The sequence below is a fragment of the Epinephelus fuscoguttatus genome, linkage group LG14 (genome assembly GCF_011397635.1).
Source record: "Epinephelus fuscoguttatus linkage group LG14, E.fuscoguttatus.final_Chr_v1".
In the NCBI taxonomy this organism is placed as follows: domain Eukaryota; kingdom Metazoa; phylum Chordata; class Actinopteri; order Perciformes; family Serranidae; genus Epinephelus; species Epinephelus fuscoguttatus.
The window spans coordinates 31,240,916-31,266,066 of NC_064765.1; the positions used below are offsets into that span (position 1 = coordinate 31,240,916).

The 25,151-nt window shown below is 38.5% G+C and overlaps 1 protein-coding gene across 2 annotated transcripts in view; it reads left to right on the forward strand.

Moving 5' to 3' along the window:
- ldlrap1b (low density lipoprotein receptor adaptor protein 1b) overlaps positions 1–2,347 on the forward strand; it is a 44,908-nt gene extending 42,561 nt beyond the window's left edge. For both annotated transcript variants that reach the window (XM_049595311.1, XM_049595310.1), the window contains exon 9: positions 841–2,347. In XM_049595311.1, the coding sequence (XP_049451268.1) occupies positions 841–979 (139 nt within the window). In that variant the 3' untranslated portion in view covers positions 980–2,347. The remainder of the gene's footprint in view (positions 1–840) is intronic.
- The last annotated feature ends 22,804 nt before the right edge of the window (positions 2,348–25,151 follow it).

Sequence of the window (25,151 nt, forward strand, 5' to 3'; positions counted from 1 at the left end):
AAAACACAGAATAAAGCAGTTTCATGTTACAGATCAGTGTTTCTTAGACATGGTTTAAGCCTGCTAATGTGTGCTCACCTTTTATTCTGATAACTTAAGATCCAGACATTCATAAGGTTTTTGCTTGGCGCTGCATTATCTGCAGAGTTCTCCTATCCAAAATAAACAGACAGGTGATTTAAACCCATAACAATGCTAAACAGAGCACTGTCACAATAAAAAAAAAAAAAAGTGTTTTCCCAATGCTGCTTCTTGCGTGGGGGCTGCAAACTGCAGTGGCCGACACAAAAATATCTATCCCCTATCTAGAGCCAGTGTTTAGTTTGTCTGTTCTGGACTACTGTAAAAACATGGCGGTGCAACATAGTAGACTTCATGGATGAGGACCCACCCCCTATGTAGATATAAATGCTTCATTCTCAGGTAACAAAAGATGATTCATACCTGCAGGTGATTACACACTAAAGAAAACATTCTGCCAATAAATCTCCCTAAGTTCTACACACTGGACCTTTAAATATGCATTTCGTATGGATGTTAGGGTGGTTTGATATTGGGCTGATTACCTCATGGAGGGAATCATTTTATTGCCACATCAGCCCACATGTGGCTTTTGTTTTTAAATTATGATTCTTTTCGTTACACATTGGGATGACACTGTGTGTATAACTCATGCTTATGTCCATTTTTGTACACACTTTACCCACCATTGTTCATAAGTTGTTCACACGCTTTTTAAGGGAAGTGATTTGTCATTAATAATACCCACAGTTTTGGTCATTACTCAGGTTTCACCTTAGCCATTGCTAATAAACTGTCTTTTTTTCTTTGTCCCTCCAGACTCGCTGAGTCTCGCACTAACCCCCAGGTCCTGGACATTGGGGTAAACCCTCAGGACTTCAACACTGAAGAGTGCCTGTCCCCAGGCAAATGGGACCAAGAGGACACAGACTTCACCACACAAAAAGACACTTTCTAAAGTGAAGCCTCCACCAGGAGGGGGAAACAGGGAAACAAGAGGAGGATTGGTGTTAAAACATGGTTGGAAACTGAAGTGACAGACATTTGTGACATCTGTATGGTTTCCCCACCTTCTCACTGTTGCCAAGTCCTCTCAGTGGTTCAGTCTCGTGGCTCTCTGATGCTTCTGCATCTCCGACCAGAGAAGGACAGCATGAGCAGGCTGCTCACAGAACAGGCCAAAGCAATAAAACCAATTTACCCATTTTTTTATGAAAAAACAAAACAAAAACATGCAGTCATTTAATGTTTGTTACAGTCAGTGTATTACTTCCTTTTTGTGTCTGTTTACCCATTCACTGTTAGTAATGTGTTCGTGGTATGTGCTTGTGTACAATGCGTTGAAGTGTGAGTGTGTGTGGATGTACAGTATATAAGTGTACAGAGTGAGATGAGAACTGTGATATGCTGAGTTTTGAACAAGTTGTTACGTGAGGTAAAGGTCAACAAGGGTGCTGTCACATATTTTATTTACTTGGAGATGGAGAAATAGAACTGGATTAGAGGGAAAGGTCACTGGTGAACGCCACCGATGCACCAGTATAGGGCAAAACAAAGTTACTACCTACATGTGCTTCAAGGATTCAGCCTCTTATGGGGCAACAAAAGCTTTAAAAAAGAGTGTGTATGTTTTGGTCAAAGAGTGTTTGTGTGAAAAATGGATGAGAACAAAATGACAATCTTATTTTTTTTCTAATGCAAAATCTATTTTTGCACTCAATATTCATCCACTTTAAAAGCACATATTTCATGTAAGGGAATTTAATGTTAATAAGCATCAAACTCATTATTCAGGCTTAAACATAGTGCCTCTGTTCACCCTCTTCATGTTTTGTTGTTTTAACGTTGATTTACAGTGGATTCATTCTGCTTTTTTTCAAACATTATAGGAAACAGGCAAATTCCAAATAGCACCAAGTTTCAAACTAAGCCAGTTATAGTTTCCACTCTGGCTCATTGACAGGACTTGGATGGGAAAGTGGAGGCAGATCAGAACTGTGTTGCTTTCACTTTAACATGACAGTCTTTTCTTTGACCCGTGTGAGCAAGTCACAAGTTAATCAACTGTGATTCATGGTTGAAAAAATAAAACATGAAGTCGAAGGGGGTGAATGCGTTTTATTGGCACTCTATCACTGTGTTAAATTATATTGTTGCATTGACTTTGCTAGTTTACTATATTTTTCTGGGGAGGGTTCCCAGTGTTTTGGCATTTCTTTATGTATGAATTTAATTTAATTCATTAATTTACATAAAGTTCAATAAAAGTAAAATTGTCTATGTGTGATGTTTATATCAGAATAAAATTGTTGTATTTTTTCATTAACTCTGATGTACTTTGATAGGGTTGCAAGTTATTTGAAAGTTTCTTGTAAAATTAAGATGTCCAAGAGAAGTTAGGTTTGAAAATTCAAGAATTTTTGCACAGTTTCAATTTAAAGGGCCTCACTTTTCAATAGTGAACTTATTTTGTGGAAAATATGTACTCGGTCTTATGGCATGTTTTGGTTAAAAATATGCTGATTTGATTTTAATACTGTCCACAGGGTTCAGTAAAATTAAAACCCTCTGCATGCACAGTGCTTTCTCTTATCACACTTCTGCCAACACTGTCTGAGCCAATGCACTACATGCTTTACAGTTTTTACTTTTATCGTTGTATTTTTTTTTTTTTTAATCAATATATTTTTGATCATTTTTATGACATTTCAGGTTACTAGCAAATAGGGACCTAAAGTAAAGTTCACAGTTAATAATGTAACACCTTCTGCTAGTTTTTACTAGCTAACTGTTAGCATATGGGAAGTAGCTTTATTTGGCATGCTAATTTAGGAGTTTTAAGTCATCTGTTTTTACTCATTCTACATTGTAAAACATTTCTTTAATGAATTAGTTCACTTTACACTTGGCGTTTGCACAATGCCCATACTGTTGGCTCGAATTTTACTAAGTACTTTTTAAGTGTCCTCATTAGTTCACTTGCTAGCTAGCTAACTTACTACATGATTCACAATGCTTTTGAAAAATTCAACGGATTTTTTTTTAACTTTTTTTTTTTTCCAAATTAATGGATTATGTCCACTCATTACATGGTAAAACGATTAGCTTCTGTGCACATATAACACAGTAAATACAGTCTGAGCTGATAACCCGTATTTTTAATATTATTCCCTTAATTCCCATATGAAGTTTCTATCTTAAATATTCCTGAAATTTTGCAACCCTAGCCTCTCTCCCCACGAGCTTGACGGTTTCTGGTCCCTGGTTTTTTGTTTTTTTTTTTTCCCCTTAAATTTTAATTTCCAAACCACAAGTGCCCAAGCTTGAGCAATTTTTTTTTTTTTTAGCAGTTTGTGCCGTACTGAACTACATCTAGCCAAACAGACAAGTTTGGTTGTAGATCTCTGGAAGTTATGCCACCAGCTTGGAAATTAAACATTTGATCATTTTTAAACACCTTACTATTGTAGCAACTCGCACAAACAACTGATAATCAATTGAATGAAAGTAAGTCATATTCAAGTTCAATGTGAAACACTGTCTTTTCTGACTTCTCCAATGTTCCTCACATTGACGAAGTCAGAAGTTGATGCTTTTTTCTGTTTGATATTTTAAATTCATACCTTTGAGTTTTGCACTGTAGTGGGCAGGTCAATTGATAACGACAATAATTGTTAGCAAGAGCTCTGCAGAGGATTCATAACCCTATAATGTGTTTCCTAAAGGCAGTAGTGTTATTACTACAACTACATTTTCTGTTTTGTGCCTTGTGACAATGTTACTTCTTAAGTGGAAAAAAAACTTTTTTTGGTTTCACTGAAGAATTCAAGCAAACATTTGTCTTAATTTTATCGTCTGCTATTGACAGAAACTCTGAAACCTTCAGCTCCGTTTGTGTTGGAAGAACAGCAGCCCTGACCCAGGGTCTCATCTGTTGTTGATGGTGATCACAGTGATGGTTTAATACATTTTTAGGTTTAAAAGGGGGGATGAAGGAAACGCTTGACCTTAACCTTCAAATGTGCATAACTTTGTTGATAATAAAATGATACTAGACATTCCTGCATTGCTGTACATACATGGTTAATAGCAGTTCAGTAAACATAAATGAAAGGTATGCACAAACAGGCACGTAAGGTCATGTTGTTGCTATGTTAACCAGTGTTTCAGCTTCTAAGTGTTATTATTGAATGAATCAGTCACGGTGACACACATGGGAGGGAATTATCGTGGATTTTGAATTGACATCAGTTAAAAAACTCAAAGTTAAATTGTAAAGATGATGTTAGTATTCTGCCATCACATTTTCCTCATCATTCCAAACACAGTCCTTACAGCCCTGATGAAGAATTCAGCTCCTCTTCAGTCGGCTCTTTGACAGGTGCACCTTCATCGGATAACCCATCAGTGGCCGATGTCTCCTCAGCTGGGTTGCCACTGTCTGCATCCTGGCTGACAGCTGATTCCTCTTCAGCTGGGCCTCCTTCAACACCAGCAGCTGCTGCTCTGTCAGATATGTTCAAAATGCTGCCGCAGGAGTGAGGAGCTGCTGGGTCTGTGCCATTTGGACAAATGATGACCAGAGAACTCCTAACTCTGGGCTCCTCTTCATCGTCATTATCAGGAGTGAATTCTATCTTTCTTTCTGTCAGGTCAACCAGCATTTTGTTGTAGGAGTTAAAAGTAAAACATGACAATTAATTAATGAATCAGTCAATCAGTAAAGAAATCTGTCCATTCATTCAAACATGAATCTATCCAACCTGACTCACCAACAAATAAGAAGAAAAAGAATTTCTGTTCCAGACCAGTGATCATGAACAGAGAGATAAATGAAACAGCTGCATGTGGCCACTGTCACCAAATGTATGAATGAGAATCCAGCTGCAGATCAAGGTATGAACCACAAGAACACTGGGAAACCACTGTAAGACAGCCCTTTGTGGGAGTTGTCATGGAAATGCTGCTGCTTTTGAGTTTTTAGAGACTAAATTGTCAATACTGGTTTCATTTACCTCAGTTGTATCGGGGTGTCAGCAAATAAATATCTGCATGGATGGAGACTGTGATGGGTACCTAAATGGTACTCTGTTCCTCTTTCATCAGTGTGAACTTACACTAAATAGTAGACAACAGCAGATCTGTTACTTTGCTGAATGTGAGATAGGTTTTTGTTGCAATGTGAGAGACTGCACTGCCATCTGCTGGCAGTGGATGTGCCCTCTGCAGTGCCTGTTGATCACAGGGAGGAAAAAGCCAAACTGGTGTGCTCAAGTTATCTGTCCTCTGGAGCATGGGAAACATGGACCTAAACTTACTGTGTTTTCCAATGGATTAAAATACATTTATCATGAACACACACCAGGACCTTTGTTTGACTGGTCACAAAGATGCAGAAAGCCCCTCATAGTCGTTCCACAGTTGATGGGAAGTGTCTGTCCCCAGACAAACAGGACGAAGAGAGGACACAGACTTAACAGCACAAAAAAAGAAACACTATTGTAGTTCTAAAGTGAAGCCTTTGACAAAAAGGAAAATGAGGAAGAGGAGGAGAAATAGTGATAAAATTAAGTTGGAAACTGTAGACTTGACAAAACAGTAAGGTTTCCTACCTTCTCACTGGTACCAAGTCGTGTCAGTGGTTCAGTCTAATGATGCTTCTACATTTACTGACATTATTTCTACGACATGTTTGAAACAATTCATGAAATGAAGCAAAGGTCAAAGGTCAGGTGCTGTTAAATATTTTATTTCTTATTTATTTATTTATTTCCATTTTTCAGGCACTCTGACTTTTTTCATGTTTTAAAGTTTTACAACTTTGAATCACGATGGATTCATTATGCTCTTTTGATTGTTATGTGAACTGCATCATGTCTCAACCCTTTTTGAAATTTCAGCTTTCATAAAGCTGAAGTTTCTCTTCAGGCAGTATAATATAATATAATATAATATAATATCAGCACTTGCAGATCAGCCATCTGGAAATATTCAGATCTCCAATCTGTAATATTCGTGAGCAAGAGATGTGAAAACAACACATGCACAGTAGTGATGATGTACCAGGATGTAAAAAGATGTTTTAACAGCACAAATCTCCTCAGTAAGTCACAAATCTTAACTCCATGTTGAAAATACACAGAAGCGTGTCGGGGAAAAGATAATTCAATGACATCTCTGTGCTTGTTTTTATAGCAGCATGCACCGATGCACTGTGAAGCAACATTTCGTAAATAAAGTTTGGTAAAACTGATTAATAGACAGCAAGACCGTACTGGTGGTTTAACCGCTGCTGAACAGAGAGCCTTAATTGTCGGGGCTGTTTATGTTCAAACCTCCTAGGAAGCTAAATTATTAGCTACATGTCAGGTAAGTGACTTAGGCTGCTTTATTTAAATAAGGCAATTACTGACGTTAATGACGAAAGGCCGTTAGGATTCTATGGTTGCTATGGGTTGTATATATAAACAGGTGGCTCTGCTGTCAGTCACCATTTCACTCCTGAACTCAGAGAGAGATACTGAACCAAGCAAGTTTCAAGAAAGAAAACCAGCGACCAAAAACAGTCCCAACGGACTACTGACTGACCTCAGTTTCGACATGGAGAGGGTAATAAAACAAACCTTTTAAACAACTGTAAAGCTTTTTAGGGTGTTTTGAATTAAATTAGCCTGTGGGCGTCGAGTGATTTAGTTAATTAGCTTGTTAGCTATATTGATGTTAGCTTGAAGTTCTAGTTCATGAATTCACTTATCTAGTTAGCAAATCTTAGTGTGGGCCTAACGTTGAATAATTGAAATGACACTAAAAAGGTAAAAGAAGTTACTTTAAAGTCTTTGAAAGTGTTTTGAAGCGTTTATCAAGTCTCCAGTCACAGTACTGTGAAGGTGGACATCTGTAGTTCAAGGACAAACAAGCTAACATCAAATAAGTTTACCGAAATTTGATGAGGTTTGATGATGAAATTGTTTGAACATAAAATGTTTAATGCACCACAGGATTTTTCCCAAGATGTCGCTGACATGCATTGTTTAATACGAACATTTATTTACAATATGTTGGTCAGGTTTCTGTTATGTTTAATGGTAGCTCGAAAAAACTGGTGTTTACTTTCAAATGAAGCCACCGATTTATCTGAAACGGACACGAGGGTTGCTGTAATAGCTGATGGTTGCTGGTTTGACGATAAAGTGAGATGAGATAAGATTAAGTTTGTTGTCTAAAACGGGAAATTTGTTTTGGGCACATAGTGCAGCATAGCTGCATAGCAGATACAATCATCATACACACACAAGACAAAGTGTATTTGAAAGTGTCAACCTGTCCAGTGTAGTGCCAACCTGCGCTGTTGTGCCTGTTTTAATGTAATATCAGAAACCCTTACCTGTCAAAATAAGAAACGATTAAACAAGCAAAGGTTTTAACAAGGAGCTAATGACAAAAAACAAACTTGGAAAAGCAGAGCCTGATGTTTACTTGGTTGTGGTCTCAAAAATCAAGTGAACGATTTTTATCCTTAAGATGCGTCCACATGTATACTGCACAGAGAATTTCCTTAAGTGATTTGGGTAAATGTAACTGAAGAATAGACCAGACAAGCTGAGAGAAAGTAGATTCACCAGTAACTTGTGCAATAGTATGAACAAAGTCAGTTAAATCAGACCTGCTCTCCTAATGTCATGATTGGTTTGATTGATCCCACTGTACTGCATCAGTCTAAAAGGGATTTAAGTGAAAAAAGTCCAAGCTAACTGCCTCCTTTTCTCCCTCTCTCCATATCACTAACAGGGAAACAAGAGGAAGCGGGAGGAGAACAGCAACTCTCAGCCATCCACCTCTGGCTCACTGGTAAGGGTGGAGATCTTTGGGTACCTCACATTTTGATTTGATTCCAATTATTTGGTGTGGATTGATTGATAGAAAAGGGGGCACAAATTTCAGTCTCTTTCTCCAGCATAGCTAGTGTGTCCCAAACCATTCAGTTTTTGGTTCAGTCAACAACATGTTATTAACTTAAATTTGGATATTTGATTTTTGACATTTGTGAATGGATGTTCGATCGTCCATGTCGACATTGCGATGCATCTAATAATGGATTTCCCCCCCACCCTTACTTACAGGTGCAGCCAGAGAGGAGCTCCAGCCCTCAGCCGTCCACCTCCGGCCATCAGGTGAACGCTGCTTTGCCACAGAGGAGCTCCACCCCCCAGCCATCCACCCCAGGGCCACGGGGTAGAGAGCAGGAGGCTGCCCGGAGGGGTGTAAGTAGTTCATGCTAAACACTCTGCTGTAGATGTTCACACTAAGAGCACTGCCTTTTGTGGAGGTTGCCTACAGTGGTTCTTGAAAATACAGGAAATCAGTCACTGAAAAAATCCCAGCAGGCATTTTTAGAGCAGATTATTTAACAAAAATAAAGTTCATGTTAATGGATTTTTTTTTAACCTGTGTCTTCCTTTTCCTCCTCTGCCCATCTCTCTAACAGCCTTCAACCAGGTGGCTGAGAAGGAGATGGAGGGAGCAGCAGAGAATTCGCCAACGCCCCCAGCAGTTCGCCTCCAGTCGGCAGCAAGGAGGGAGGGAGGTGCTGCCGAGGCACTTTGTTATGCAGGTAAGTCTTGACCAAGAGTACCGGCCCGTTGTAACTATTCCTGATTGGGTTCCCCTTGCAGAACAGTCACAGGCCACAGCTGCTGTGTGGCGATGGTGGACCACTTCCCCATACGGTACGGAGCTGTAAGTATCTTGGCACAGGTGTAGTATACTTAGTGATAATTCCATCTCCACACACACCTGTTTCTTAATCTTTCTCTACAGCTCTTTCGTTTCCTCCTTTGAAAAAAAAAAAAAAAAAAAAGCTTTGGTATGTAGACATAATAATGAGTTTAGATTAATTTAAGATATTGTTAAGTAATACCACATTAAGAATAATGATGAGTTGTGATAAATTTAAGTTATAGGTAAGTTTAGATTAGGGTTCATGGATAAAAGATGTTCAGTTTAAGATTTTGATAAGTTTTGTTAAGTTTAGGTTATAAATAATTAATGGTAAGTTAGAGATAGAGATTAGATATTTATGAGTATTGATTAGTTTAGGCTATAGATCAGTATTACATTTAAGATGTTGATAAGAATTGATCAGTTGAGAACATAGATAAGAGCTAAATTTAAGTCATAAATAAGTAATTGTAAGTTTAGGATATAGATAAGCACTTGTAAGGCTTTGAACTCTTCCCCTTTCCTCTTCCGAAAAATAACCCAAAACTTTTTGAGATAGTTAAGTTTAGTGTCATGACTCTTTTGTCCTCCTCTTTCTCTAAAAAAGCTTAATCAAAATAAATTTAAATAGTGTAAAAGAAGGAAAGGCTTTAGGAGGGTCTCCAGGAAATGTTCCATTCATTTGTTCCATTTTAAAGCTGTGTTTAGGTTATTATAATGACTTAGAAACAGGACAAGAAATACTCTTACAAAATCATTATCTATAGTCTGTTTTTTTTAATTTACATCTCAGTTAATGAACTGGAAACAAGGTCAAATCAATTGTGAGAGTTTACGGAGCAGTTTTAGATAGTTGTTGTTGGTTTGTTATATTTGGATGGAACATTTCCAGAGGGTTAGGGGTAGGGTGGGTGGACCCTCCTAAAGCCCTTTGCTTCTTTTACTCTTGTTACTGTTAAAAATTGCATCTTGCATTGCGTCTGGCATACTTCAATGAATTTGCGATTTATCTCGTCCAAATGCTGGACCGACCAATGAACGCCGGGGGTGGGGGCGGGTCTAGCAATTAGTCAATCAGCGCCACGCTGATGTCAAGCTGTACGCCGGTGGGTAACTGGTGAGGATAGCAACAATGGCGACCGCTACAGATCCTACAGACCACATTAACGATGCTATCGAGGTATTTCGCCACTACTCGCGTTAATGGAGGACCAAATTAAGGAAGCTGCTAAACTGGATTTAACGACGATGCAGCTGGGCGTGCACGACGACGGAGACATTTTAAACTGGCAATGCTCGCTTGTTTTCGGCAACCCCGAGGCATGGATACTAATGACGTCAGATTCCGGGTGAGTTGTTGATCTCTACTGATTGGTTAAGGAAAAATCAAATTCCCTCCCCCTTGTAAATCGCCTTCAATGGAGGCGATGTCAGACTGAAGGTTCTGGGAGCTTCAGTCTGACACTCAGGCTAAGATAAATTTTGTTAAGCTTATGTTCTAACTCAGTAATGATAAGTGTAAGATATTGGTAAGTATCAATAAATTTAAGTTATAGATTAGTGTAATATTTAGGTTATAGATGAGTAATGTTATGTTTATGTTTTAACTGAGCCATGATAAAGCAGGGTTGAAAATTAGCAGCAGCCACCAGCCAAGCTGGTAAAATATTGAAGTGGCTGCTAGATTTGCTTCACTCAGCAGCCAAAAAGACAATGGTAATCTATTCAGTGATTGCTAGATTTTGGATTCCACCAGCCACATTGGCGGGTTTTCCAAAAAGTTAATTTCCAACCCTGAGTTTAAGATATTGATAGATAGTAATTAATTTAGGTTATAAAAAAAGTGATACTTTTGGGTTGTAAATAGGTCATGATAAGTTTAAACTATTGATAAATATTGATAAGTTGAGGATATAGATAAGAGTAAAGGTAATAAATAAGTAATGGTAAGTTTAAGATATAGATAAGTAATTATAAGGCTTTAAACTCTTCCCCTCTTGTCTTCTAAAAAGTAAAACAAACAAAAGAAAACTTTTTGTAGATAGTAAAGGTTAGTGTCATGATGTTTTTTCTGTCTCCACTTTTTAAAAAAAGCTTAATCAAAATAAATTTAAATAGTGTAAAAGAAGGAAAGGCTTTAGGAGGGTCTCCAGGAAATGTTCCATTCATTTGTTCCATTTTAAAGCTGTGTTTAGGTTATTATAATGACTTAGAAACAGGACAAGATATGCTCTTACAAAATCATTATCCATAGTTTGCTTTTTAATTACATCTCAGTTTACAGACTGAAAACAAGGTCAAATCAGTTGTAAGAGTTTATAGAGCAGTTTTAGATAGTTGTTGTTGGTTTGTTATATTTGGATGGAACATTTCCAGAGGGTTAGGGTTAGGGTGGGTGGACCCTCCTAAAGCCCTTTGCTTCTTTTACTCTTGTTACTGTTACTGAGTAATGACAAGTTTAGGATATTGATAAATATTGGTATTTTGGGGATATAAATAAGTGTTAAATTTAGGTTACAGATAAATTATGTTAAATTTATGTCCTAAGTGAGTAATGATAAGTCTAAGATATTGATAAATATTGTTAAGTTGAGGATATAGATATAGTGTTCAGGTCATTAGTAAGTAATGGTAAGTTTAAGATATAGATAAGTAATTATAAGGCTTTAAACTCTTCCCCTCTCGTCTTCTAAAAAGTAAAACAAACAAAAGAAAACTTTTTGTAGATAGTAAAGTTTAGTGTCATGATGTTTTTTCTGTCTCCACTTTTTAAAAAAAATGTTTCATCAACATAAATTTAAATAGTGTAAAAGAAGGAAAGGCTTTAGGAGGGTCTCCAGGAAATGTTCCATTCATTTGTTCCATTTTAAAGCTGTCTTTAGGTTATTATAATGACTTAGAAACAGGACAAGATATGCTCTTACAAAATCATTATCTATAGTCTGTTTTTTATTACATCTCAGCTAATGAACTGAAAACAAGGTCAAATCAGTTGTAAGAGTTTACAGAGCAGTTTTAGATAGTTGTTGTTGGTTTGTTATATTTGGATGGAACATTTCCAGAGGGTTAGGGTTAGGGTGGGTGGACCCTCCTAAAGCCCTTTGCTTCTTTTACTCTTGTTACTGTTACTGAGTAATGACAAGTTTAGGATATTGATAAATATTGGTATTTTGGGGATATAAATAAGTGTTAAATTTAGGTTACAGATAAATTATGTTAAATTTATGTCCTAAGTGAGTAATGATAAGTCTAAGATATTGATAAATATTGTTAAGTTGAGGATATAGATATAGTGTTCAGGTCATTAGTAAGTAATGGTAAGTTTAAGATATAGATAAGTAATTATAAGGCTTTAAACTCTTCCCCTCTCATCTTCTAAAAAGCAACACGAACAAAAGAAAACTTTTTGTAGATAGTAAATGTTAGTGTCATGATGTTTTTTCTGTCTCCACTTTTTAAAAAAAATGTTTCATCAACATAAATTTAAATAGTGTAAAAGAAGGAAAGGCTTTAGGAGGGTCTCCAGGAAATGTTCCATTCATTTGTTCCATTTTAAAGCTGTGTTTCAGTTATTATAATGATTTAGAAACAGGACAAGAAATACTCTTACAAAATCATTATCTATAGTCTGTTTTTTTAATTTACATCTCAGTTAATGAACTGAAAACAAGGTCAAATCAATTGTAAGAGTTTACAGAGCAGTTTTAGATAGTTGTTGTTGGTTTGTTATATTTGGATGAAACATTTCCAGAGGGTTAGGGTTAGGGTGGGTGGACCCTCCTAAAGCCCTTTGCTTCTTTTACTCTTGTTACTGTTACTGAGTAATGATTCGTCTTCTCTTAAATTTTTCTGTGTTTTTAAAAAAAACAGCAGCATCTACATATATACTTCCATTCAAATCTGTTTTCCGTAGTTGTTACTGTAATTCTTGAGATGCTATCATTTACAATATCTAGTTTATTTCTTACATCAGTTAAATTGATGACAACTTAAAACTAATTTCCAGAAACTATAACACTGTATAAATCAGTGTTTGATCGTAAATTATTGTGTAAACAATAAGAACCATGTTTGGATGGAACATTTCCAGAGGGTTGGGGTTAGGGTGGGTGGACCCTCCTAAAGCCCTTTGCTTCTGTTACTGAGCAATGATAAACTGCCTTTTTTGTTTGACACAGTTCAGTAAACAATCTAAAACAAATTCTAAAAACAAGATAAAGAGAGAAAACCCTAGTATATCTAAATGTTAAGATAAGCCTTCCAACTTGTTTTTCCCTCTACACTTTATGCACAAAACTTTTTAAAGTTTAAAAAGTTGTAAAAGACTGTGTACAAAGGAAAGGGCTGCAAGAGCATTTTTTTTTTTGCATTGTTCCATTGAAACCCGTTTAAACAGCACTAATACCAGTCTCCCAGTGTCAATATTATAGACGTCTAATTGATTGGTTGCATCCCAGTATATGAAATGATTAGCAGATAAAACACATTTCCAGAATCTATACACCAGTGTTAGATAGTTTGTGAAACTAGTGTGTGAGCAGCAGAAAGAATATATTTAGATGGACTATTATCAAAAGGTTTGGGTACAGAGGGTTAGACCCTCTTTAAGCATTTTCCTCCTGTCACTGTTTGACTGTTAAAAGTCAATTTCACATCTTTAAATTTCTATAAGATCCTCAGGATACACTGTACACTAATGGTAAGAATTCTTCTAGACTTTCTTTACTAAACTTTTATCAAGAATGAGTCTGGTGATATTATACATTATTATCAGTGTCAGCACATTTCATGAAAAGACAAAATCCAACAATTAATTGATCCGACTAACAACATTATCTGTGTGTCTAAAACCTAATGCAGTATATCTTATTTAAATGTGCCATAGACCTCCACTGTTGTAACACAGCTATTAATACTCATCAGTGAGTCACATCCTTTCACTGGGTCACATGTTCACTCTTCACCATGAACGCACACTGTGTTTATTTTGAGTAAATCCAACATACAACATCCTGCTCTGGAAAATACTCACTAATGCAACAAATATTAATGAAATCTCAGCTGGAAAAGTCTGCAACAAATGCACTATTCACTGTTTGAGTAATGTTTGTTACAAACTACAGTGCCCAGCTGTTGTTGAACCAAGGAGCTATTTGTCATTAGTCTTATATCATCCCTAACTATGTCTAATTTATTTGCTCAGGATAAAAACTGATGAGAACTTAAAAGCAACTGTTAGAAACCACTGACAGTGTGAGAAGAGGAAGCACATCTTTGGATGAAACATTGTTAAATGGTTACAAAAGTATTATTTTTGTATTATACTAATAATCATAAAATAATATTTGTGTTATCTTACAGCCCTTTCTCAGTCTGAAATTAGTTCAACAGCAGCAAAGCTTTTGTAAAAATAGACAATTGATAATTGACAGAGTAAGAGGACTTTAGGAGGGTCGACTGACAATATTCCAACTGATTTTTATTACACTGCATTATGTGAAGGCAATAACTTGACAGAAACAATTTCCCATGCTTTAACAACTTTGATCAGTATTTGATACGATTTTAGACTAATTTCAGCCACAAGAGGTCAGGAGTTGACAGGTCTCATGGATTAATATGACAGCCTGCACTCTTTTGTCAAAGTATAAGCAAATCTGTCATTTCCAGGTGTTGAGTGTGAACGTCAGCTGAATACTGAACCTACTACATTGGTAGATAGATACAGATGTAAAGGTGTAGTGAGGGAATAAATGATAGATGATAACATGCACCTCACATTAATCACTGCATCAATACACTCTCATCCACCACTGATTCTGACTTCCACACCTCACTGCAATTATTATTTGATCATTAGTGACTTAGTTTAATAAGTTTCTGTTTATTACTGCTGAATTTGGCATGCATCTCCCTCCTGTTTTTGTGGCCATCAAGCCAGTTATAATAGTGTTATTAATTTTAGCCACAAGGGGTCAGTATTTCACAGGTCTAAATTTTTTAATCTCAAAGCCTGCACACTTGTGAGAGTTTAGTTCAGTCTTTCATTTCGAGGTGTTAAGTGTTTATGCCACTGGGATACTGTGCGTAATGCAACAGAATTACAGACTTAATAAGCAGCTTCAAACCTTGTCACCCTCAGTAATCATAGTCACTGGGAATGCTCATTTGAATATACAGATATAGTGAGGAAATAAATAATAGATTGCAGTTAATTTGTATTTTTTACATCCATGTTTACACAACATGTCAGTAATAATAAGGAATGTGTATCGTGCCACTCGCATGCTCATGCATGTACATATGTGTCCTCGCACACATGCTAATCAATCACAAGACACAAACAAAACAGGAACCCAGTCATCAAAACATTGCTCCATAGTTCCACCGGTGATCAAAAACTCCACAGGGTACCTGTTATGGAGCTCATACTGTGCACTCCTCACCTCCTGTGGCTGAAATTGAAATGCTCTTTCAAGTAGCTGCGTTGCTCCTGGCATTTTCTTCACTAGTTCATGTCAAATATGAGACATAAACAGTTGAATGAAATCAACTTTGAGGCCTGTACCTGTTTACATTGCATTTAATGAAAATATACATTTGGATGGAACATTGTCAAAGCCCTTTGCTTCAGTCACTGAGTCATTAGAGTGAGTTCAACAGCAGAGCAAAACGTTTAGATGCAACTTAGGAAAAGAAAAAAGCAATACATGCATAAAAGTTATATTAATAAGTACTTAAAAATTAAGAAGTCATCAATTTTTTGAAACATAATAATAATAATAATAATAATAATAATAAAATGTATTTATTTAGCACCTGTCATACAGGGGCTGAAGCTCAAAGTGCTTCACAAAACAGTGAAGAAACGAGAAAAATTAAAATGTGCAAATACTGATAAAACCAACAATCAGATAAAACACAAAAGAGGCAGCAAATAGCAAGAACAGGTACGCTACAACCAAAGGTCAACGTCACTGTCACATCACTTAGTTAAAATAAATTGGAGGGCACAATGATGGACCTCTATTTCTCATGCTTCCGTGTTGGAAAGCCACATCACTCGCGTTGCTACGTAGTTACTGGTGTCTACGACATTACCAAAGCAACCCGTGCAGATAGTTTGGTAATGTCTGGACAAACAAATCCACTCTGATTACCTCTAAATTACAGTGTGGACAGTCTCTATTCAAGATCTGATTTGAGAAACAAATGTGATTTGCCTGCAGTCTGAATGTAGCCTATGACCTCAGAGCTCACCTGAGAGCCTGTAGCTTACCTGTGTGTGTGTCTCTGTGCTGGTTGGCTGATGCTACCACCAGGACTGATAAAATTATTCATGGTATTTACAAACAAAGTGATCAGTTAGATAAGCTGTGGCTAATTTACCCTACATGAAATGTCCATAATATATTGACCCATACAAATAAGATAAGACCAGATAAACCTCTGATGATCCTTTGAGGGGACGTTCAGGTGTTGCAGCAGCACAAGGAAATAAATGAGTACAGATATATAGAGAATTTGAAAAAACAAAACACAACAAAATAAAGACAAGATAGTACTTTATTTATCCAGAGGGAAATTGCACACAAGGGAAAGCACAAGAAAAGAGTACAAATATATAGCATGCAAATCATGCAAAATATAAACAATTAAGATTATCCTTACGGTGCAAAAAAAGTACACAATGCCAGAAACGTAAACAGGCTAATGGTAAGGCGTGGGGCGGCAGTAGCTCAGCTCATAGGGACTTGGGTTGGGAACGGGAGGGTAGCCTGTTCGAGTCCCCGTCCGGACCAAAAATATGGAGCGTGGACTGGTGGCTGGAGAGGTGCCAGTTCACCTCCTGGGCACTGCCGAGGTGCCCATGAGCAAGGCACCGAACCCCCCAACTGCTTGGGGCGCCTCACCAAGGGCAGCCCCCTCACTCTGACATCTCTTCACTTTGTGCATGTATAGGTCCTGTTTGTGCATGTGTGTCTTTCAGACCTGTGTGTAATTGACAAGCAACAGTGAAAACATTGAATTTCTCCTCAGGGGGATTAATAAAGTAAATAAACTTAACCTAAACTTGTAAACAGGTTAATAGTATGGTGCATATCCAACATATACAGGTATGTAAAATAAGAATAGAAATACAATAGATACAAAGTAAAAATTACAAAGCAGCAGTGACATAATGGTGTGATTACAGTTTGAATGTGATAATTTGACCATGTTGCATCAAATGAAAACTCTTCTTCCTCTCTCTCTTTTAACAAAGAGCACTCTATTAGCAGCACTTACTGTGACTTTTACTGATTAAAATCTCACTCAGCTGTCACCATTTAACAACAATTCTTTGAGTAACCTGGTGACAGGTCAAAACTTTTCACATGTTGGGTTTGTGTACTCTCTGCAGGCAGGTGTGTATACTTGGCCAAAGATGATTTGTGGGGAAACAAACTCCACTCATGATGTGACTTCACTAGTTGCATCCGGCTTAATTTGCACTCATATTGTAACAACAACTTAAAGTTAATAGTTTTGAACTTTGGCCTTCAGTTTTTTGGATCGAGTCGCTCATGAAAAATAAGTTTTGTCAAATAGACCTGCCTCAACCCAAATGATTTGTCTCATTCTTTTTAACCCAGCTAGATTGACCTGTGGCTTCCTTTTCCTCCTCTGCCCATCTCTCTAACACAGCCTTGTGCAAAGAGGCTGAGAAGGAGATGGAGGAAGCAGGAGAGATGCCGCGATCGATGCCAGCCACCCGCCTCTGGTCCACGGCGTGAAGGGGGGGAGGAGCAGACATTGCACGACATCGCACGCTCGGCCACGGCTACTACTTTGCACGTAACACTCTACCAAGTGGGCAGGCCCTTCGTACACATGTCCGCTTGGGTTCCGCGTGCTAATCAGGTGGAAGTGACGGCGGAAGTACGGCGATGGTGTAACAATTTTCCATGCAGAGCAGAGCTGTAAGTAACTCCTCACAGGTAAAGCGCCATGCTTAGCTGCACCATCAGGTATAGTGTACTTAGTGTCAGTTGCACCGCCACACACACCGTTTGTTAGTGTTGCTCTACAGCTCTGTCTTTTCCTTTTTTTGGTTTAGAGACATAATAAGTTTAGGATAGATATTGAACAGTTTTAATAAGTTTAGGTTGTAAATTAGTCATGATAAAGTTTAGATATTGATAAGTATTGATTATTTTAGGATAAAGATAAGTGTTCATTTTGGTTAGTGTTATGAATTTTTTCCCTTCGCAGCTTTCTTTAAAAAGCTTCTTAAAGATAGATTTAAAAATTGTAAAAGAAAAAAAGACTAGGAGGTTCTTCAGCAAATGTTCCATTCATTTGTTCTATTTTAAAGCTGTGTTTAGGTTATTATAATGACTCAAGAACAGGACAAGATGATACACTTCCAAAATCAATATATATAGTCTTATTTTATTTTGATCTCAGTTTATGAACTGTAATAAAATTGAAAGCGATTGCAAGAGCTTACAGAGCAGTTTTAGATTGTTGTTGTTGGTTAGACCCTCTTAAAGCCCTTTGCTTCTGTCACTGAGTCATTAGAGTGAGTTCACCAGCAGAGCAGACAGTTTAGATGGAAGAAAAGTAATACATGCACAATATAGAGTGCAAACTAACAAAATATAAACAGTGAGGATTATCAATAATTTGCAAAAAATGCCCACAAATCTTGAAATGTAAACAGGTTAATGGTTCATAAATAAAAAGGTTAATGACATAGTGCAAATCCAACATATACAGTATAGGTATGTAAAATAAGAATAAGAAAATAAATAAAATAGAAACTATACAAAATTAAAATAACAAGGCAGGAGTGACATAGTGGAGTGACAAGTAGCAGCAATAATACTGTTTGTAGATGTTAGTCTAAGTATCAGTACTAATAACACTGGTATCAGTACAAAGTTACCAGGAGAGATAGCACTGGTAGTAATATCAATAGAGGCTGTGAAAGGAGCATTATTGACAGTAAGAGAAGCTGTTGTAGTGGCTTTATAACAGAGGGGAAGGACTTTAGGAGGGTCTGCTGGTTATACTCCATTCTAACTGTGTCTTTAGTCATTATGTTAATGTAATGAATATAATGATGCAGCGGTCACAGTGCAGTAAAAACAGGACAGCATTTATAAAAGGGGCATTGTAAATGCTGTTTAATAGTAGTTGTTGTGATGATGAGTGGATGGCCAGGTTTAGGAGGTTTGCTGCCACATTATAAATTTTACTCTCTGAAGCTGGAAACAGGCCGGCATCAAGACAGAAGAAATGATCCTTATCTTAAGGTAAAACTGTTATCTTTAAATCAGGTTACAGCAAACACTTTGTGGCTGGTGCATATCAGTGTTGTATTGCAGTTGCATTTGCCTTGTTTGATATCTTCCAGATTGAGGAGTGTCCTCAAAAACTGACAGAAACCGACATCTGCACTCTCAGTGAAGCAGACATTTCAAATGCAGAGGATGATGTCAAGGCCCTTAAGCCAATGCAGGGCTCAACAATAAGGATTGCCCGATTGCCCGGAGCAAGTAAAACTCATGGTTGGGCATGTAAACTAACAACTCACTTGCCTGAATGGGCAAGCTGCTAAAAATAGTAAAAGTTAATAACTAATTGATAAAATAAATGTATTTGAAAACGTGCTCTTCTGCTCTGATGCAGCGGTCTCTCTGCCTAAAGTCACAGGCACACGCTGTGTAACAATGTCCTGCCCACAGCCCCCATTGATATTATTTTGCGAGACGGACGCTTCATATTATAACATAACAATATACTATTTATGGTGTTATACCATCGTGTTATTTCTGTCTCTACATGGTCACGCATTAACAATTCTCCTCTGCTCTCTGTATCGCACACGGCGGAGTTCCGCCACACACACACAGGTGAGCACGCTAGAGCGGCTCGGGCCGCATTTTCCTGACCAAACCTGACCCCGAGCCCGGTGCAGTTTGTCAGCTGACAAAGTTATTGTTATGGACACTGTGTAAATAACCAACAGACTGCTGTTACGCACAGACAGACACGCTGCTCCACAGCAGCTCAGCACGGCACTCATGCTGAACTTGTGTTGCGTTCAGGCGTTGTCATGTAAATAACAACTTCCAACACTTAAATAGGTCATAGCACAAAACAGCAGCATGTCTAGTGACTTTTTACTTTTATTATATTCAATACAATTGTATGTTCCTAAATCTTGAGACACCTCATATGTAAGCTAGACAGACATTTCACCTGCTCATTACTGTGCACACATGTACTGTATGTACTTAGTCCTTTGTTATTTGATAGCCGCTTAAATTAAACAATTTTTATAGGGCAAGTAAAAACTTCGGGCAAGTAGATCTCTGACCAACTTGCCTGACCAGGCAAGTGAAAAAAACCTTAGCGTTGAACCCTGAAACCCAACCTGATTTGATTAACACAGCTGCAGACTAATGAGTTCACATCCCTCTCAGCCAACCACAAACAGCCACAGCATCAGATAGGGAGTATATATTCAGCATCTGTCATCTTAGAAAAGTCAAAAGTAAAGAAACAGAGTGAGACTGCGAAAGAGAAAGAGAGAGCGCACGCGCACGAGAGAAACGCAACATTGATTTACAATTGTGGTGACCTCCTCCTAGGCTACCTTTCTATCATCAGCCCATGGAGGTCTGCTCGCAGTTCGTATATTCGGACACTGCGAGCTTGGACCTCCCGGACCAAAACATCAGTTTCCTCCTGGGAGAAGTTTGGCCGTCTGACGCTGCTGCTCTCTTCCGCCATGGCGAATTGAGTAAACTCTCATTACGCCTTTGCGCAGCGCATTTAAGGGCAAGGAGAGGGGCTCATTTGATTGGTGTGATGTGTGTAAAACCCACTCCACGCCTTCTCTCCTCCCTCTTTCTGACTTGTGCAGGTAGGAGGGATGGAGGTGGGAAAGAGGAGTAGCTGCGCCAGCGAGCACGGTGTGCCAAACTTGCAAAATCCGCCTGGCCACACCCAGGTGCGCTGCGCCCTCCCCCTCGCCCGGTCTGCGAAACTAGAGCCCTTGGTGTTGCTCCTCCTCAGTGGTCGGGCTTTCCTCTTCCCTCACTTTGTTGTGCTCTGATGTTTCCTCCTCCTCTGCTCTCACTTCTTGCTGTAGGTGACCAACACAATAAAAAACAGGTAAAACAAAAGCTGTATATCTTAAAATCAGACGTCTTCAATCCAAACCATGTTTGAACAAAAATGATATACAATACACACATTTACTTTTTCTATATCAAACATATGTGATATGGACTATTTGTTATTTTGTCAATTGGATACGTTATATTAATGCTTTAAGACCAGAGTAACATTTTAAATTAATTTTCACATAACATAAAACAGCAGATTTACCTCTGGTCAAGTAGCCTCAGCAGTCATTCTTCCATACGTGTCCTCTCTCTCTTCATCAGACAGGAATGGCAGGTCCTCGAAACGAGTGTCAAGAGCTGAACTTGTCTAAATATTTCTTTCCTGCTTGCTAGTGTATCTCTTCCTGAGATCCCTGTTGACGGCCTGTTTAATCTCCCAGACCATGGATAACTCTCCAGTACTGTCCTTTGTGTCCTGGATGATCTGAGAATGTAAAGGAGCAATGGAGCAGACCGTGTGGCTGCTCTTCTCAAACATGAGAGTGGTGGCGTTTTTCATTACACGTGCCAAACGGTGCCAATCCCCTTTGATCTGACATTAGATGTGACGGGACAGTCGATATAGAGACAGATTTATGTGCTGATTGCAGATAGTTGCGTTGAATAGTGGTTTTTGTGTATTTATTGCATTATTAATGTGCCTGATATTCTGGAAACCTGCCTGTGAGGTTTTGGTGACGTGTGCGCACTGTTCGCCGGTCAGCCAAACTTCCACTTACACTGGCTGCGCTCCGTCTGCGCTGACAGTAGACCTGGTTTCAGCTGGCGAGCTTTTAGCGCACCTTCAGCGAAGCCTTTTGTCACGAAACTGTCACTGCGCCAAGCTGGATCTGTCAACACCTCCTTCTACTGCGCCGCCACACCCATCTCAGCGCACCTCGGTCTGCCAAACTACCAAACTGAGCGCGTCTCGGGTTGCGCTGCTCGAAACTAGCTCTGCGCGGGGTCCGCCACCCTGTGCCACCCTGCGCTGCGCCTGGAAACTAGAGCCCCAAAGCTCTGCTACCAAAAGAAGAGCATCATCATCTTCTCTGCTGGAGAGTCTGTGGCAGACCTTCACTGATGCTACAGTTCAGCAGCAGCCCATGTCAGCCTTTGCCAGAGCTAACAAAGAAGTGACCAAATACTGTAGTTCTCCATCCCTCTCTCTTTCTGAGGACGCTCTCAGCTGGTGGAGTAACAATCAGTTGATGCTTCCTCTGATTTCCAAGTTGGCCAGTAGATACCAGTCTATTCCAGTCATCAGTGTCTCTGCAGTGTTCTCTACTGCAGGCGATACAGTAACTGCAGAGTGGAGCACACTTGCATCGGAGCGCGACGACCAGATTCCGCTCTCACACAATAACCTGCAGATTCATTTCAGCACTCACTAGTTGTACCAGTTGCACTTCCATGCATTGGCATGATTTGGCTGTAGGCTTATATTTGTAGTTTCTCCATTATTTAATGTTTTACCACATATTTCCCAAACCTTATTTTTGTATGACAGATTCTGTGCTCATTTAGGATTTTGGTTGAAGTCAGAAGTCGTCGTGAATAATGGCAGCTTTGTAAGTTATTAAAGTCCATGGGCTACATTTGTTTGCTAGCTGCATGTACAGAACTATATATTTTTATATAAAAGCTGTTGTGATGTTGGTATAGCAAAATGTTGTTTTTTTCTCTGAAGAATTTTATTGCTCATTATTGCAAATCCCATGAGGATAATGATGTATGATGATTATTCTCTGGCAAGAAACAGAAATCTAGTTTTCAATAAGTATCCTAACATGACTGGTGATAGGAGCCAGATCCAGGCAGTCTAAGCTCCATGTGTGGAGGAGGCTGAGACAGAGCTGACTGTCAGGAGGAGCTTGGGAGGAGAAAACACAGCACTCTGTGTGTGTGTGTGTGTGTGTGTGTGTGCGTGTGTGCGTGCGTGCGTGCGTGCACATACAGAAGGCAGCAGCACACAAGACAAATCTGAAAATGTACTGACATGTTGTTGTACCTTTATAGATTCAATTTCATAAAAGTGCTAAATGATGATCAGATTTGCTTTTGATTGTATGATAATTGTATTTCTAAACATATTTGCAGTTAAAAAAATAATCATAACAAACCTAATGATAAATTAATAGAATAGACTCATTTTTATTTGGATCATTGGTATAGCTTGATCAAGTCATGTGACTCATTTACCTTTTTTAATCTAACATCTTCTGTAGTTGTCCTCAGTGATCTGATTTTTCAGACTTCAATTCTTTTTCTTTCAGATCCCCCTCATCTTAGACTTTAACTTGTGTGTTACACACACACACACACACACACAAATATCCAATGTAATGTCACTGGGTGATATTCTTTAAATGTAAGCCTTCAAAGTTAAACAAATTCAAGTGATATGATCAAATCATCCAAGTATGTCATGAGATACATATCTTAGTTTCCTTATCATTTCTCTTCTGCATGTGAACAAAAGAAATAGGAACAGGAAGCTTTATAGCACGATGAGGTCCAGGTGTTATCTGACTTTTCCTTCTGCTGCAGTTAACAGGTGATTGTTCTGTATGACTGGTGATGTCTGCCCATACACTGTTTTATTAATATACGTGTTATATATTCTTTAATATATGGCCCTCTGTAAGATTGATTCATTTCTATAAAAGGATCAAATGCAGTTTACAATCTGTAATCCTGCAGTATCATTTGGATAGTAAATCTAAATTGGAAGACATTTAAAAATGCACGAGCAGAGGGTCCAATCACTCAACTCCGAATAATCTTCAAGCATTTTATTTTCTCATATCCTGCTCATGAATCAATCTCAAGGCCAAATGTCCCCAAAACTGCTATTTCAGAATGTGCAATCAGTTATTTCTGTCCTTGAATTCTGGTATTATGACTTTCAAATCATTTGCTTTTATTTAGGCCAAACAAAAAGATATAATGTCATTTCTGTTGAGTCTATGTGAGCCTGTGTGGTTTGAGAAGGGTTAAAGGAAACTTAGCTGTTAATCTGATGAAATGAGAGCAGGTGAACAAGGATGTTGGATGTTATCAGTTGTGTTGCCTGTTCTGCTGGAGAACTTCCTTCGATTTGATGGACAGATACTTTACATAAACAGGCTTCCATCACTCATTTGATGTCTTGTTGGAGCATAATTTTTTAAAATTTTAATATACTTTATTAATCCCCTAGGGGAAATTCAATTCAATTTTTTCACTCTGTTGTCAGTTACACACAGGTCCGAACACACACATGCACAAACAGGACCTATACATGCACTAAATGGAAAGATGTCAGAGTGGGGCTACCCAGGACAGGCACTCCGAGTAGTTCGGGGGTTCGGTGCCTTGCTCAAGGACACCTTGGCAGTGCCCAGGAGGTTAACTGGCACCTCTCCAGCTACCAGTCCACGCTCCATATTTTCGGTCCGGACGGGGACTTGAACAGGCGACCCTCCGGTTCCAACCCAAGCCCCTATGGACTGAGCTAGTGCTGCCCAATAAAAAAAAGTTGTTTGAAATCCAAAATGCAGTCTAAATTGGTTCCACTGATTCATTTTGATAGAATTTATCCGTGCAACTAAAGAGAGGCGTAGCGGGGACGAGGAGTAAAATTGGCTTTGAAGGGATTTTCAACTCTGACTTAGTTTTTATTTTCCATGTGAATTTATCATGACATATTTTGAATGCTGCCACTCAGGGGGGAGTGAAGTTCAGGTGATACTCTCCAAACAGAGAGGAAACAGGAGAACATTTACAGCCGTGGCCAAAAGTTTTGAGAATGACACAAATATTAATTTTCACAAAGTCTGCTGCCTCAGTGTTTTTAGATCTTTTTGTCGGATGTTTCTATGGTATACTGAAGTATAATTACAAGGATTTCGTAAGTGTCCAAGGCTTTTATTGACAATTATATTAAGTTTATGCAAAGAGTCAATATTTGCAGTGATGACCCTTCTTTTTCAAGACCTCTGCAATTCACCCTGGCATGCTGTCAATCAAATTCTGGGCCACATCCTGACTGATGGCACCCCATTCTTGCATAATCAATGCTTAGAGTTTGTCAGAATTTGTGGGTTTTTGTTTGTCTACCCACCTTTTGAGGATTGACCACAAGTTATCAGTGGGATTAAAGTCTGGGGAGTTTCCTGGCCATGGACCCAAAATTTTGATGTTCTGTTTCCAGAGCCACTTAGTTATCACTTTTGTCTTAAGGCAAGGTGCTCCATCATGCTGGAAAAG